This window comes from Macaca nemestrina, chromosome 12, assembly GCF_043159975.1.
Source record: "Macaca nemestrina isolate mMacNem1 chromosome 12, mMacNem.hap1, whole genome shotgun sequence".
Taxonomy (NCBI): domain Eukaryota; kingdom Metazoa; phylum Chordata; class Mammalia; order Primates; family Cercopithecidae; genus Macaca; species Macaca nemestrina.
Genome location: NC_092136.1, coordinates 93,334,095 through 93,351,795, shown reverse-complemented (window position 1 = coordinate 93,351,795; position 17,701 = coordinate 93,334,095). Strand labels below are relative to the sequence as shown.

The 17,701-nt window shown below is 36.0% G+C and overlaps 2 protein-coding genes across 10 annotated transcripts in view; one reads left to right on the top strand and one right to left on the bottom strand.

Moving 5' to 3' along the window:
• The window catches only part of LOC105484354 (uncharacterized), a 350,064-nt gene that overhangs the window by 236,041 nt on the left and 96,322 nt on the right, over nt 1–17,701 (top strand). The window lies entirely within an intron of this gene.
• The window catches only part of LOC105484353 (deuterosome assembly protein 1), a 100,682-nt gene that overhangs the window by 3,723 nt on the left and 79,258 nt on the right, over nt 1–17,701 (bottom strand). For 5 of the 6 annotated variants that reach the window (XR_988880.2, XM_011745887.2, XM_011745886.3 and 2 more), the window contains 2 exons: nt 13,274–13,470; nt 6,586–6,697 (listed from right to left, as the gene is read on the bottom strand). Coding sequence is in view for 5 of the 6 variants with exons in the window: in XM_011745887.2 (XP_011744189.1) it covers nt 6,586–6,697; nt 13,274–13,470 (309 nt within the window). In the remaining variant the exon portion in view is untranslated. Of the gene's footprint in view, nt 1–6,585; nt 6,698–11,701; nt 11,819–13,273; nt 13,471–17,701 lie in introns of those variants that run through there. The other variant, XM_011745888.3, reaches the window with a different exon arrangement.

The window sequence follows — 17,701 nt, the reverse complement described above, 5'->3', positions numbered from 1 at the left end:
GTCATCCTGAAGAGGTAAGAATGCTACTGTATAACAGAGGCAGTGAGGAATGTGTTTGGTACTCTGATGAGCCTCTGAGGCATCTTTTTGTTACTCTCATGCCCAGTTTTAATTTTAATTGGCAAATACAGAAACCATATCCTAATAAGGGCATGGACATTAGGGGCTCACCTCAAAAGAAAAGCCACCTGGATCAACTGAAGAGTTAGCTGATGGGGAGAGGAATCTAGAAGGGGTGAGGCAATGATAGGTGTCAGCGACCAATTGCAGCATCAGGGGCTGTGGCTTATCTCACTAACTTTCCTCTAAATAGTTTTTTCAGAAATTATGACCAGTAAGAATCATAAAGAAGCTATGCCTGAATGGAAGCTATGGAAGAAGCTGGTTCTGAGTGTTGCAACCATGGTGGTTGGTGCCCTACCTGGATCCCCTTCCCAGGCTGATACATCTCTCCTCCAGCTGGGTGGGTGTTGGCTACTAACAGCTCACAGCTGGCTCCTTTGGGGAACTGCTCTCCACTGAATTGGAGGCTCCTGCCTCACTTGGGAAGCTGCAGTCCCTCCTCTGCCCATTGGCTACCCTCTCTGAGACAATGATTGATTGATGGACACAGGGGCATAAAATACCAGACTTGTTGTTCGGTGAGAACCAATGCTGTGGTGCAATTTAGGTGCCAAGCTTCCTGGGACACCAGGCTATACTAGTTTGTAGCTGAGACCACATCTTTGCTTAATTTTTCTCCCCCCCCCCACCCCCATAGCCTGTCTCCTTCACTCTCCCCCTGAAAACACTAAAATACTCCCTCAGTAAGTCACTTTCACAAGAATCTCATCTTAGGTTCTAGAAAACCTGATCTCAGACAGATGACTTCCTAGGTTCTGGCCTGAGTGATTAGTGACACTCATGCCATTTACTGAGAAAGAGAAAAAGGTAAAAGAAGCCATTAAGAGTAAGATCTTCCTTCTTTTATTTATTTATTTATTTTGAGACAGTGTCTTGCTCTATTGCCCAGGATGGAACACAGTGGTACAACTACAGCTAACCCTTAACTTCCAATTCCTGGGCTCAAGTGATCCTCCCACTTCAGCTTCCCCAGTAGGTGGGACTACAGGGACACACCACCACACCCGGCTTTTTTTTTAAAAAGTTTTTGTAGAAACGGAGCCTGGCTCTGTTGCCCAGACTGGTCTTGAACTCTTGGGCTCAAGCAATCCCTCCTGCCTTGGCCTGAGATTATAGGTGTGAGCCACAGCTCCTGGCCTCTTATTTATTTCTGATTCACCAGGTTCTAGCACAGATTCTAGGTCAGTGTGTTTTCAATAAAATTTTTTAGTTAGTTTATGAGTGAAGAAAATGGATTCAATTTTGAATAATAATGAGTTTGAGGTGACATGAGACTTAAAAAGACTCAAGCAAACAGTGAGATATGTCAGTCTAGGACTCAGAATACAGATCTGAAGCAGAGAGACAGACTTGGAAGTTATAGATGACAGGCCATAAGATTGAAATTATCCAAGATAGGCAAGTAAAAGGAAAAAAATAAGTTAAAAGATGGAGCCCTGGGGAATCCTTCATCTCAGGCATCCACCCGCATAGCATGTCCTTGACACTATCATCCATGAGAACTGCATTATTTACTAATTGAGATTTAAAGCAACCTATCCATCATCCTTCCAGCATGCTTAATCTAGTACTCCCACATCAGAAGTTCTCTGACCTCATTTAGACTCTTTCCTTTTCACTATCCATCATCTTCCTCATACTCTCTCTTCCCTTGTGACTCTGCTTATTCCCATCCATCTCATAACCATTCAGCAACTTGTCCCTCCCTGTATCTTGTCTCTATCCTGATAACCCAGTAAAACCCACCCCTAATTAAGTTGACCCATCTGCCTGGGTCAAGCCTACACCTGAGCAGCTGAATGCTGGGGCCAACAGGTTGGGGGTAAATTACTGCATGGACTAGTTTCACTTTAAATTCATGACCATAAGTACCATGTGGTCAGTGAACACTACGAGGCGATTCTATTGCACTTCCCTGGTATGTTCACTTTCTTACTCATTACCTTGTGACCTGGCCTCCTCCCAGGGGTCACAGGGGAGCTCTCTCATTATTTCACATCCATTTGTATCTGTAGCTGAATTTTAGGCCATCCTCCTGTTTCAGAAACTCATCCTTCCTCCTATACTGTGGATCCTATTTCTTCTTACCTCTCAGTGACTTTGTTTCTGCAAATGAAAGAGGACCCTCCTTGAGCCCCATCCTCTTCATTATCAAACTTTCCTCCTTTCCTTCGGGATTCCTATTAGGTCACTCAATATTATGACCCAAGGCTTTGTATTGGAATGATTTCTTCTTTATACTTAAGTATTTTCATCCAGTTCTACAGACTTAAATACCAATCACATGCTGATTATTCCCATATTTATATTTCCAGCTGTGATCTCGCCCTTGATATCAGATTCACATATCACATATTGACTATTTAATGTCTATGTTTGGGTGTCTAGTAAACATTTTAAACTTATATATCCAACCTAGAAATCAAGATTTCTCCTCTAACCCTATTTCTTCCCTGGTCTTCCCATGTCAGAAAGGGGTGTTAGCGTCTACTCAATGCTCAGGTTGAAATCCTAGGAGTCGTCTTTGATCACTCTTTTCTCCCACTTCCCATATACAATTCATTGTCAAGTCTGGTCTACACACCAGAATATTTCCTGGATCTAATATGTTGCTCTACCTCACTGCTACCAAGCCAGCATTATCTCTTGCCTAGGCTACTGCAATAGCCTTATGATAGTTGTCTCCTCTTCTACCCTTGCCCCTCTATAATTTATTCTTTATTTAGCAGTAAAAAGGATCTTTTTAAAAAATTTAAACATGTCTGTTTATTATTAGAGTAAAATAATTTTGAATGGAGTAAACAGACCAGTATTTTCCTAATTGAAACTTTACAATGGCTTCCCATTGTTTTAAAATAAAATCCAAACTCCTTTCCATGACTTAGTGTCCTCATATACTGGACTTCCCCTGACGACTTCTCTGTTCCCTTTTGTTCCAGTCTCCCTCTTCCCTTCTAAGCTCCAGAAAGCCCCCCAGTCTTTCTGGTTCTCATACCTGCCAAACTCATTCCTGCCTTATAGTTCCCTTACTTGAAACTCTCTTCTACCAGATCTTTGCAAGACTGGATTTGTTATTGTTTGGGTTTCACCTTAAATTTCCCTTTCTCAATGATAATTTTCCTGGCTACTCAACCTAAAATAATCCCCCATACTTTCATCACTCCCTATCACATTACCTGCTTTTCTTTTCATCACAGCATTTATTACTATTTGATATTTTCTTTTTCTTTTTTTTTTGGACGGGGTGGATAGCATTTTGCTCTGTTGCCCAGGCTGGAGTGCAGTGATCCTATCTCGGCTCACTGCAACCTCTGCTTCCCAGGTTCAAGTGATTCTCTTGCCTCAGCTTCTGGAGTAGCTGGGACTAGAGGCTTGCGCCACCATGCCCAGCTAATTTTTGTATTTTTAGTAGAGACAGTGCTTCACCATGTTGGCCAGGCTGGTCTTGAACTCCTGACCTCAGGTGATCTGACCGCCTTGGCCTCCCAAAGTGCTGGGATTATAGGCGTGAGCCACGGCGCCTGGTCTTGATATTTTCTTATTTGTTCATTTATTTCCGATCATTAATTTTTCTCCTCTTGTTTTTGAGATAAAATTCACATAAAATTAACCATTTTAAAATGAGCGGTTCAGTGGCACTTAGTACATTCACAAGGTTTTGCAGCCACCATTTCTATCTAGTTCCAAAATAGTTTCATTATCCATAAAGAAAACTCTGTGCTCCTTAAGCCACTGCTCCTTGTTTCTCCCTCCCCACCGCCCCTGGTAACCACCAAACTGCATTGTTTCTACGGGTTTCATTTACGTATTCTGGCTATTTAATATACATGGAATTATACAATACCTTCTGCATTTGGCTTCTTTCACTTAGCATGTTTTTGAGGCTCATCCACATTGTAGTAATTTTTGGCCTTTTTTGGCATAGCTGCTTTTAATGGCTGAATAATATTCCATTGTATGTATATACCACAATCTGATTATCCATTCATCCATTGATGAAGTTTCGTCTATTTTTTCACCATACTACTTATGTATCTATCTTATTCAAAGACATGTTTAGAACAGGAGCTGCCATATAGTTGGTATTCAATACATGTTTATTTTATTTTATGAATAAATAACACTAATATTTAAGGGACAGAAATAGGAGGGAGAACCCCAGAAACAGGCTGGGAAACAGTAGTCAGAGGGTGACATGAGAATCAGTGGAGTATAGTGTCATAGAAGCCAGAGAATATAAGAGTCTCAAGACAAAAACATTAAGAAAGATGAATACTTCAAAATGTGCATTTAATTTGCAACTAGAAGATCAGCAGTGGTCTTGATAGGAATGGTAGTGATGTGGATGTCAAAATGCAGTAGTAGATGTAAACCACTACACCTAGAACAGTGGTTTCCCATAGGATTTTAAGGCCTCCATCACAGATTAAGTTCCCCAGGCCCAGTTCTTAGAAGAGTTGAGAATTTTCTTTCCTGGTTACTCTGGAGGTTAGGAATTCCTCAAAAGATTAATGTAGAATTTTAGAGATAGAAGGAAGCCCCGTGTTATTAAATCAAATCAACAGATAGTTCTGCATGTCTTTTATGTGCCTACTAGTGCCGAGCCTATTTTAGGTGTTGGGTTACCACAAGAACAAAAATAGAAAACACCCCCTGCTTTCATGGAGCATACATTCTAACGGAGGGAGGCCAAGCAACAAAATGTCTCATAGTGAAGTGCTATGAGAAAAGGTAAGATGAGGGGCAGGGAGTGAAGAGGGAGGCACTATTGCAGACTGGTTGTTTAGGCGTATCTGATAAGGTGATATTTGAGCAGTCAGTAATTGTGATCCTAAAAATCCTGAAATCATCTGATATTAGCACAGTGGAGTATTTAGCAACTTTTTCCATTGCTTGACTGAAATATGTGCTTAAGTCCTTAATGATCAAAGTTTTATTGATGCAGAATTTGCAAAGTCCCCTTAGAATTTCTCATAACTTAAATGAGGAATTTTATTTAGTTTACATTATTGGCATGGATTTTAGTCTGTTCAAATAACACTAGCATTTTATGTTGAGTTGAACACAAAAGAGCATTTCAGGGCTTTAGAGATCTCTAATACTTCAAAAGCTAATGGTTTTAAGCATTCTTCTACCAAAATAGCTTAACTTTTACTTCTAGTCTCTACTATTACAAATCAAAACCAACACATAAGCAACAAAGGGCTTATATCAAGAATAGAAAGGATACCCATAAATCAGTAACAATAAAGACAATCCACCAGAAAATTAAGTGAGGAAATTGAACAGATATTGTATAAAGGATATCAAAATGGCCAATAAATGTTGCTCAGTCTCATTATTCACCAGAGAAACATGAATTAAAACCATACAAAAGGATCTTACTACATACTGACCATAATGGCTAAATTTAAAAAGGCTTATATTACCATGTGTTAGACTGTAGAGCAAGGACAACTCTTACACACTACTTGGGGTATTCATTGGCTCCTACAGGAAAACAGTTTGGCGGTACCTACTAAAGCTGACCGTATTCATACCCTCTGACCTAGGTATTCCATTTTAGGTATATATACCCAGTGGAAATGTATATATACATGCACCAAAAGACTCATAAAAGAATTTTTTGGCAGCATTATTTGTAATAGCCCCAAATTGGAAATGACTCAAATGTCTATCCGTAGTAGAATGAATAAACAAATGTTATTGTCATTGAATGTGGTGTTTATATCCCATAGATTACTATAGAGAAACAAAAATAAACCACAGCTGTATAAAACAATATGGGTGATGATTAATCTAAAAAACAAGGTTGAGAAAAAGAAGCCAGAAACAAAATAACATATACCATATGATATCGTTTATATAAAATTTGCAAGTTGGCAAAACAAATCGATAATGCTAAAAGTCAGGATAGTGGTTATGTTGGGGGCAAGCAGAAGTAGACGCTGGAAGGGAACATGAGTTGCGGTTCTGGAGTGCTGGGGATGTTCTGCTCATTACTTGGGTGGCAGTTACCTTCCTTTTGTGATAACTCATCAAGTTGTCCATTTATGATTTGTACATGTGTCTGCACGTATGGCAGAGTCAATAGAAAAGATGTTTTAAATCAGTCCAAAAGATCACTGTAGCTCTTTAAAATGTACAGATCCTTGAGGACTCATGAAATATCGAAGGGTGAGTCCCAAACACTTGCATTTTTTAAAAAAACCATCTCCAGTAATTCTGGCCTGCATTAGAGGTTAGTAACCATTGACTGAAACACTTTATGAAATATTATGGATATTTTTTCCTTCTATAGATAGGTATGGCCAAATGACTTACAGACCCATCTTGGAGTCCTATTCAAGGAGTGAGGTTAAAAACAAAGTACTATGTACATCAGTTTATTGACATCAGTGTAAGAGTAAAGCAATAACCCATTAAAGAAAAAAAAAAAAAAGCCCACAACCAGCAACTCACCAGTGGGAATACATCATCATCACTAACCAAAGGACTTGTCATTTCTTTGGTTTGAAATGTCAAAGGTGGCAAGGGAGACGTACTTCTATTTGGCTCACAATCATGACTAAGTCTAAAAGAGAAGAAATGGTTGTTGTTGCTATCAAGGACACGTTTATTTATGTAGCTAAGGATTTTAATCTCTCAGATGTCTAAATAGGGGGAAAACACAACAAAATGTTTGGGCTTGTTACCTGGCCATTTCTTTGAATATGACTTTCCTGATGAATAATTTCTATTTCATTTAAAGGACTTAGGATGATTAAAAATGAAGCAGAAAACTTAACAGTTGTTAAAAGTATTTTGTGATCCTTATTGCCTATATTGCTTCCCTTTCTGTGCTATACTTTTGTATGTCTTTGTCATTTATTTTAATAATGTAAAGCAGTTTGAGAAAAATCTCCAAACAGCTAATTACACTGCTGCCCTTGACAGTTCTAAGTAGATACTCTTTTTCTATTCTCTTTTACACTTAACCTCACTGGCTTTCTTAACAGAATTATACTATTTTTTTATGCTAAACAAGTATTTTATTTTATTTATTTATTTTGAGACAGAGTCTTGCTCTGTCACCCAGGTTAGAATGCAGCGGCACGATCTCAGCTCACTGCAACCTCCGCCTCCCAGGTTCAAGAGACTCTCCTGTCTCAGCCTCCCAAGTAGCTGGGACTACAGGTGCCTGCCACCACGCCAGGCTAATTTTCTGTATTTTTAATAGAGACGGAGCTCCACCGTGTTAGCCAGGATGGTCTCGATCTCCTGACCTTGTGATTCACCTACCTAGACCTCCCAAAGTGCTGGGATTACAGGCATGAGTCACTGCACCCAGCCAACAAATCTTTGAATAACTCTAATTTCTATATATTTTGATAATTTAAAACATGCTTTCAATTTACATCATCTCCTAAGCTCCTCCAGTTACTAGCTGTGTGATCTTGAGCGGGTAACTTTATCTCTCTGTGACTTTAATTTTCTCACTTAAAAAAGGGTTATTATGAGAGTTGAATGATTAATATATGTAAAACACTTAGAAAGCAATGCCTGGCACATAGTAAATGTTTAGTAAAGATTAGGTATTATTATTAAACTAATCTGATCTTCAAAATAACCCTAATATGGCGGATACTATCCACAGATGAGGAAACTAAGATTTAAAAGTTCAATTATTCGTCTAATTATTTACTTTTTAAATCAGAATAAATTGCTAGGAAGTGATGTCTTTAGATTTTGGACTCAAATCCAGATTTTCTTGACTTAAAAAACCCCACTATTTCAATGAAAGTCATATAGCATGGAATTAGTTTGTGCTAAAAAATAGGTTAGAAAATGAGAGTGAAAACAATAACATTGAGATTTTGAATTTTGGTTTGATGACTAAGCAAATGAATAATAAAACATATAACCAATTTATCCTAAAGTTTTACAAAAAAGGTCCTAATGGTATGGGCTGTTTGGGATTAAATATATTTCATGAAACTGGGGTTTAGATGTAATAAAATCATCAAAGAGGTCAGGCACGGTGGCTCACACCTGTAGTCCCAGCACTCTGAGAGGCTGAGGCAGGCAGATCCTGAGGTCAGGAGATCGAGACCATCCTGGCTAACATGGTGAAACCCCATCTCTACTAAAAATACAAAAAAATTAGCCTGGTGTGGTGGTGGGTGCCTGTATTCCCAGCTACTTGGGAGGCTGAGGCAGGAGAATGGTGTGAACCTGGGAGATGGAACTTGCAGTGAGCCGAGATTGCGCCGCTACACTCCAGCCTGGGCAACAGAGTGAGACTCTGTCTCAAAAAAAAAAAAAAAAAAAAATCAAAGACCATCAAAACGAAAATCCCTTCAATTTGAAATTATTTATTTTTACTAATGGTTCAAATTCTCCACAGGTATTGATTAGCCCTTTTCAAAGGCTTCATAGTTTAACAGAGTTTAAAAAAATTTTCACATTATTTTTCTCCAGTCTTATCCAAAGACTGTCTAATTTATATAGACTTGTTTCTTATTATACAAACATTTTCAAAGCTATGCATACAAATAGCAATAAAAGTTAAGTGAGGCATCTGTAAATTAGTACACAGAAACAAACACAACATGTTTTCCATTTTTGCTTATCTTGAGATATATCTTTTTTTTTTTACTCATTCTCCCAAACTATAATTACCATGGAAACAGAACAGCAAATTAAACTGAAATAACATGGTTTATGATGTGCACAATAAGATGAAACATCTCACAATTCAAGTAGAATTATAACATTTGCATAGTACATCTGCATATAATCTTTAGCTGAACCTTTTGAGTGAGGTTACTATCTATACTTCAAAGCACGGTGAAAACAATTAGTAGCGATTCAAGAAATAGATATCTCTCTGTTATCTCACAGAGATTTCAGCAAAGTATTATTTGTGCTAAATTATCTAAATAATTATCTTAATTATCCATTTTGCTTTGGATGTACAGATACAGTTTTATGGTGTTAATTACTAACATTTATATAGGGACATTCTTTTTAGTATAAGATCAATAAAATGTAGAGATTGAAAGGAAAGATGACATTATGAAGTAAAGTACTTTTGTTTTAAATCATCTTTATATCTGACAAGTTCTTCTTCAAGAATACAGCTATTCAAATACTTCATAAAACCACCTTGCATAAAGTGCTATACATATCAATTTAAAAGCTATCTTAAAAATGATTGCGGAAGGCTTTTAATATCCTTTCACAAGCTGATCTGTTCAATGATCTTTTCCACAGGCCTATTACAAGGCTGCTGCATGGTTTCACCAGGACAGCAGGCCCCAGTTGCTTTGCTGGGGAGCAGAACTCTGTCCACTTGAGACTTGAGTCAACGCTTCACAATTTTCAGCTTTGTTGGACATGTACATCCAGTCCTGTCCCTCCATTAATATTCTCCTTGGCCATAGGATAATGTTCTTAGCATGGAGCAAGATTCCTTCTTCACCTTTTTCCAGCCTCACCTTCCAACAGTCCACTAAACTCCCTATTCCGTGAACTGCTCATTATTTCCTGGCCTAGAACTGTCAACCTGCGTTTTGCTACTTATTGAGCAAAACCACGGTACAAACATTCTCAACTTTAGGCTTCTAGATGGCTATTCATTCCTTGACAAGAGATCTTGTGAGTGGTTATTACAAACCTGCTGACTGTGGTTTTTTAGTATTAGAAACTCTTAATTTATTAGCTAGACTTGAAGCTGTTTTAATGATTAATGTTTGACTGCTAAAATCTGTCTAGTACATGATACAACTTTTAAAACCATAAATTCATTTTTAAACATGTGTCTTATATAGAGATAAAACTCCATTTATTACAACATTGATTTGTCATTAAAATTAGTTACATATTAATAGCTCTGGATACCACTACTCCAAATGAGCTTGTAAATTATCCTGAAACTTCAAAACTCTAACTTTTAAAAACAATATTTAAAACATCCACACCAAATTCAATCACTTCTCACTCATTTTTTTTAAGAAAGTGCTAAGTACCTGTCTTATTGGAAAGCAAATGCTTTAGAAGATTCTAAAACGCTTCACATTTTAAGTGAGTGAACATTAAAAATGTATCACTTTGAACAGGAGTGAAAAACAACAAAACCGAGTTGCTTCAGAGTGAATAAAATATTATTTTAAGAATGTATTATACAAATCTTCCTCAGTTAAAAACAAGAATTGCCTTAAAATTAGACTATGGATCTTAACATTTTGTGGAACATTTTCTTCATATACTTTTATCTAAAAGCTTTTTCCTTCCTCAAATACTTCAACAAGACCTTACTGCATTAGTCATTGATATGTAAAGATAATTTGTATGTTTTTGATTAATTTATGCCTAACAAATCTACATATAGGTTTTCACTATTTCACTTCACTGAGCTGTGCTGTGAGGGAAAGCAAGATGATTTCATTTTTCAGTTGGTAACATTAACAGAGATATCTGCTTTGCAGTTCTTCACTGGTGAATTCACAATGTCCTTGTATCTTAACAACTCTTCCCCATAGTAGGTTTTACATGGTAATAATTTATTCAGAACATTTGAAATGCTGTTTCTTTTAAAAAACAGGTCACTGGAGAACACTGAAATCAGACAAGGCATTAAAACAAATTTAATGAAACTTTCAACAAATGAAACTGGCAGGACACAAGGCTTTGCAGCAGGAATAGCAGCCTAAACTGCTTATTAAGATAATCTCCTGCTGAGCATTTTACCTCTTATGTTGCTTTTTGTGTCCCCTACTGTCTTGTTTTTGTTAAGACACTTTTAACACATTCTGTACTGCCTGACAAAGAGAAAAAAGGGGGCAACCCAAACAATAAAAATACCTTCTAAAAGTAATAAAAGGCAGAGTAACTGTCTTTTTGTTTAAATAACAACACCTGGTATCTCCATCTAAAGCTTTCAGTTATTTCCAACTAGCATGAATAGGAAATAGTGTTCTGTACCCAGTGGGTGCTCAATACAGATCAGTGACTAACATACCCAGGTGACCCTTTATAGTGTCTTCATGGGCTTGCTTTTCTCTCGCAATGAGGCAACTATATACAGTACATGGGAGTCATAATTTGACCAATGGAGAATGAATCCATAAGTACCCTGTAAAGTTTATTTATTCCATATTAGAACATATATTCTTACACCAAAATCAAGATTACACTCCTTTGGACAGATCTTCACATGGACACATTCACCAGAGAACTGGTCCATGGCCATGCCCAGTGACCTCTTTCATCCTACACTGCTTTTATCCTGCTGCTGCTGCCACTACCAACACCCCACCACAGCACCCCACCATGATGCTTTCCAGGGGTGGCAGTCAGTCCTCCTTCATTTGCTTCTTTACCTGAAAAGGGGTTATTCATTTGGTGCTTTTGAATGGTTACTGTTTCCTGTATAGGGCTACAATATATCCTTCTAATACATACGTGGCTGAGGTGCTGAAAGTAGGGGGGAACTGTACTATACCCACAAGAATGTTGAACATCTGTTTTATGTTGAACATATATTTTTTTAATATATCTCATGGACTTATGGATTTATCTACCTGCAGAGCTGAGTATGCTTACTTAAACAGATGAGTCTGGCACCACCTCTCCCCAACAGAAGTATCTTTGAGGCTATGTCAGATTCAGCCATTTGTCTACTTGCCAAAATATACTTTTTAGGTACCATAAGCTGTGGGAGAAATATTAATATTATTATAAATACTAACAATTTTGTTAGTAATAATGGTTAACATTTATGGAACTATAAGTTGTATGCAGTTTTTCTCCTATAATCTTCACGAAAATCCTACAATTACTAATCTTGTCAGATAGAAAATCGAGGGTGATAAAGGTTAAGAAAATTTTCCAGAGCTGTAAATATTAATTTTGTTGTATAACAACAAAATATAAGGTTTTTCACGCTAAATATTATGAGCTTATGAGCAAATGTTGCAATGAAGTTGGGTCTGGACCTACTAATCCACCATTTCTTGGCACTATGAAATTAAATAATAAATTGATATCAAATATGTCTGGGGAGTGCTGCATACCATATCCCTTGTTGGACACTCACAGTGTAAGTTAACATATTAATGGCTCTGAGAAATATTGTATAAAAGAAACTTGCTTATTTCATTCAGCATTTTCCAAGTTTGGGAAAGCAGTAAAAGGCTTTCAGAGACAGTTATGACTCCATAAATCTTTTATTAAAATTGAATAAATTAGCCTATTTTTATGGTTGATATATTTGAATTTTTAATAAGACCTTTTACAGAGTATGGGAATAATGTGGACAGCAGATAATGATTTTCCATACACTTCTCTTCATTTGGAGAAAACCTATACATTCATAGATTCCTTCCCTACAAAATCGCCAATAATTTGTTGCCACTGCTAGAATGTCAATAGAAAGTGTATCTGTTGGCCAGGTGCGGTGGCTCACGCCTGTAATCCCAGCACTTTGGGAGGCTAACGTGGGTGGATCACTTGAGGTCAGGAGTTCAAGACCAGCCTGGCCAACATGGTGAAACCTTTGTCTCTACTAAAAATACGAAAATTATCTGGGTGTGGTGGCAGGGGCCTGTAGTCCCAGTTACTTGGGAGGCTGAGGCATAAGAATTACTTGAACCCGGGAGGCAGAGGTTGTAGCGAGCCAAGATCACACCACTGCCCTCCAGCCTGGGTGACAGAGCGAGACTCCGTCTCAAAACAAACAAACAAACCCCAAAAGCCAAAAACAACAAAAAAAGAAAGTGTATCTATTATTGAAGGTAGGTGAGAAAGGACATGTTCCTATATTTTCTATTTTTTTTGAACAATATACCTAACATATTAAAATCTAGTTTTCTCTGTTCCCATGACATCAAAAGTAAAATTACTTATCTGTATGTTTTGTATACCACCTCAGCTTCCAAAAATGATCTGAGATGACTAACAAACTAAAGTCCACTGTAATACTCCACGCATTTCAAATCAACAATCAATTTCTTATAAAGCAATGTATTTAGTCTACTGCATTATCATTATAAAATAAATTTTAAACCACAGAAGAGAAAGTATGTAAAGTTATAATTTGAATTCTTTAAAAATAAATTTTAATTACATGTTTTTAAACTTATGCCCTTATATAATGGAGCCAGCATACCTCTCTTCATTTTTTTCCACTTTTATTTGGCTTTGATAGGCATATCTTCCTGTTTCTTCATAGGTGTTTTGATTAGTCCGTGTTGATTTTCCATTGACACGAAGTTTCGCAAGATCATTTCGGAGCCTTTCATTCTCATATTCCAGTTTATTAATAGATGTATGCCTTGAATGTTCCCTGTTAGTGAAGTCCATACTCTAGAGAATAAAATAAACTATCATTGAATAAACTGTCCCTTATAAGTAATGCATATTTTCTGTGTGTTTGGAGACTTGTGCTGGAAAGGCCCTTTCATCTGAGCCGAGTGATGTGACTCTACTCTTGCTCACTTTCTAAATGCTCCTTTCCACCTCCTCATCTCCTCACAACAAGCAGATACCCAGGGGTAGGTGCCGCCGAACACATCTGCAATGGTGTATGTATTGCATCATCCCCACTGTTGGATGGGCAATACAATATTGCCCATGCTCCAAAACAGAAAAGGTTTACTCTATGCATTATTACTCTCTGTATCTACTTAGGTTGGTGCAAAAGTAATTGTGGTTTTTGCCATTACGTTCAATGGCAAAACCGCAATTACTTTTGCACCAACCTAATAGAACAAATTAGCTAGATTTCAAGTTCTTTTGTGTTCATAGACTCTACCTTCTAGTGCTGATTAATAATGGAACTAGAAATAACATGCATTAAATTTTAAAATTTTTTCTGATTAAAATAAGGCATGCATTAATATACGGGCACATAAAATCATGTCATTATAGAAAATACAAGGTATTAAGAAGAAAATAAATATTCCATACTACCAACATTCAGTGATAACTGCTATTAACATTTATATCTTTCTAGTCTTTTTTCTACATGGAAAATACAATGTCAACATAAACTATCAATATAATTATAACATATGGCTACTTAGGAAAATATAATCAATATACAGTCATGTGTTGTTTAATGATGGGGATACATTCTGACAAATGCGACATTAGCTGATTTCATCATGTGATCATACAGTGTGCCTACACAAACCTAGACGGTATAGCCCACTACACACCTAGGCTGTAAGGTAAAGCTTATTGTTTCTAGGTTACAAACCTGTATAAGTATTTGTGTATCTGAACATACCTAAACGTAGAAATATTATAATCTTTTGGGACCACTGTCCTAATATGCAGTCCATTGTTGACTAAAACATTGCTATGGAGTACAAGACTGTATAAATATCAATATGAAATATAATATAGTCAGTATAAAATATATGCATACTTACAACATTGTAACTATAGTTACAAAACTGTAATGTATAAAATGCAGTAAAGTTTTAGAAACTATTTTCCCTTTAACATTGTATATTCTTAAAAAATAAGATTTTTAATGACTGCATCGGTAGAGGTACAAATAAATTCATTTAGCCATTCTTCTATTGTTGAATTTAGTTTTTTTTTTTTTTTTTTTCCCAAGATAATTAACACTGTGTTGATTTCCTTATACACAAATCTTGGTCTATATTTCTCTAGCTGGAGTCCAAGGAGTGGGACCACTGGGTTAAATTGTGTGAATGTTGTTGAAGACCTTGATTAAAAAGTGTCTATCGCCCTCCCCTATAAATCTCATAAATTTCCATCTCATAAATTCCCACCACTAATGTATTAAAGAGCCTGTCTTACTACACTCCCAACCATTCAATATTACCATTTGGTTAAATCTGCCAACTTGATAGATAAAAATAGTAACTTCTATTTAGCTATTAGTGAAGTAGAATATATACGCTTCCTGGCAAATTTTACTCTATCTTTTGTCAATTGTCTATTTGTGTCCTTAGCTTATTTTTTCATTAGGGTGTCTGTGTTATTTGTGTCCTTAGCTTATTTTTTCATTAGGGTGTCTGTGTTTTTCTTACTAATTTGAAGGAATTTTTTTTTTTTTTTTTTTACATTAGGTGTACTAATCCTAAGTTACTGTTTCTTAAGTTAGTTGAAAATATGTTTCCATGTGATTTTAAGTTTTAATTTTAGTGCGTGATATATTTTATACAGAAAGCTTTTTTAATTTTTATTTATGAAATCTGTCAGTCTTTTTCCCTTGTGACTTCTTCTTTGCTTTTATGTTTTTTCTTTTCATTCTGAAAGCTATAAATATTCACTTGTATTTTCTTCTATTTGTTTTATAATTTCATTATTTTACATTTAATTAGTTATTTGGGATTAATTTTGTACAAAATGAGAAAAGACTAAAAATTAATAATTATTGTAATTATTCTAATCACACATTGATTAAAACATCTATTCTCCACTGTTGGATGATTCAGCAAGTTATATACTAAATATAGATTGGGGTCTGATTCTGGATTATTCTATCTTACTGCTTTTACAGTCGAGATTGTGCCAGTTCTACACAATTCTGAGCAATGTATCTTCCTTACAAAGTTTCACTATCTGGTAGGAGACACCCAATTTTAGTGTGTTCTCAGAATAGAATATGAAGTATGTCTAAATTACAAAATGAGAGGTTTAGAGTAAGAATAAAGATTGCTGAGGCCATTTCAATTAAACATAAGAAGTTTCATAAGGAGTATCTAAACTTTTCACAAAATTTTTAAAAATAGGATATATTCTCACAATAAAAACTCATGAAAAATGCTCTAAATGATTTTACACAGTTCTTTCTAGTCCTCAGATTCAAATATGCATGAGTTGTGTAGCTGCTGTTTAAACAATAGTTCTATGTTTTCAAAAGGGTAACATTTTAGCATACAAAAATAACTTGAGTAAAACATCTTTTTTGAAGCTCCAAATATCTATGGTTCAAAGTCTATAAGACGATAAACAATTACAGCTTAGAACTAAGTTCCTAAGCTTAAAGCTCTGACTGCCTTTCATAAAGGCATCCCATAAAATCATCCTTAGTTCTCTAAAATTTTTGACTAATTGCACATTGAAAATTATTTACATCCTATCATATTAGTATCAAGAGTAATAAATAAGTGCAGAAATACATACATATTAGGTATTAAAAATGTTTACGTATTTCTTTTTTTGCTTCAAAGGCCAAATCTGCTTACTACATTTTCCACTTACTACTTATTATAGAAGTTTAGCAAATATGTAGCAAAGTCTCATTTTTGAATGGAAGAAAATGCTTCAGGAGGGCAACATCTTCCACAAATCAATACAGGAAAAGATATGCTTCTAAAGCTACTGACTCAGGTGCTCTTTGAAAAAGGAAGGCCATTGAAGGTATTTCTCTGCTTATTAAGCTCTGCCTTTAGGATTTCTCAACATTTATTCTTTTTGAGAGATGCAAATGCAGAGAATAGAGCAATCTGTAGTCTCTTGCTTTAGAAGAGGAAAGAATGCTTATTCTAAAATTAGAGTAGATCTGTGATAAAAATAAAGGAGGCAGGGTCTTATAAATTTTTTCTCTCCATAAGGAAAAAAAATCATATGGGCAGACCTGATTGAAAAGCGTTGAGAATAAGACTCATAATGTGACTCTTAATAAGATATCTACCAAAGTATAGAATTCTTGGTGGTCCACTGATCAGTTAAAATTTTGTTTAAGCATTTCCTATAAAATTAGATTTAATCTGTGATTATTTTTGATCCAATGTTGGTTTAAAGTAATTAAGAATAATAATAACGATTTTTAAAACCCTGCGATTTCCTAAATGTACCACAATTAAATAAGTGTTGTGAGCATGAACTAAAAGAATTACACAGGTAATGTATTTGCATGTTTTACATTTAAGAGTACATTTTCCCTCACAAAACCCTTTTTCGGAGCCATTTAATTTAATTTAATGTTTTTCTTAAATGCATTTCTAATGATTTCAGGAATATATCCACCCCCACCTCTTGTGTTTCTGATGGATTCTTTTTATCCATCTGTTACTCAACTTTTGTTTCTTTCAAAATTTTAGAGTTTGATAATTTTAATCAATTTCTTTATTATTGAAATGGCAAAACCTCCTGGCGCTCATTTACTTCAACAGATTAGGATGAGGCTGGCTGAATTACTGAAGTGTCTAAATAATACTTTGCATGTATGGTTTTTTTTTTTTTTTTACTTTTGTATAATTTAACAGTAACAATTAGGCTAACAAAGCATTTTGACAGAAAGACTGGCTTTAATGATGTTTTGTAGTTAGCATGTTAATTTCAGTACGTGAATGGATGTTTTAATCATTGTAAGGGTACTAATTTTTTTTTTTTTTTTTTTTTTTTTTTTTTTTTTTTGAGACGGAGTCTCACTCTGTCACCCAGGCTGGAGTGCAGTGGCCGGATCTCAGCTCACTGCAAGCTCCGCCTCCCGGGTACACGCCATTCTCCTGCCTCAGCCTCCCAAGTAGCTGGGACTACAGGCGCCCACCACTTCGCCCGGTTAGTTTTTTGTATTTTTTAGTAGAGACGGGGTTTCACCGTGTTAGCCAGG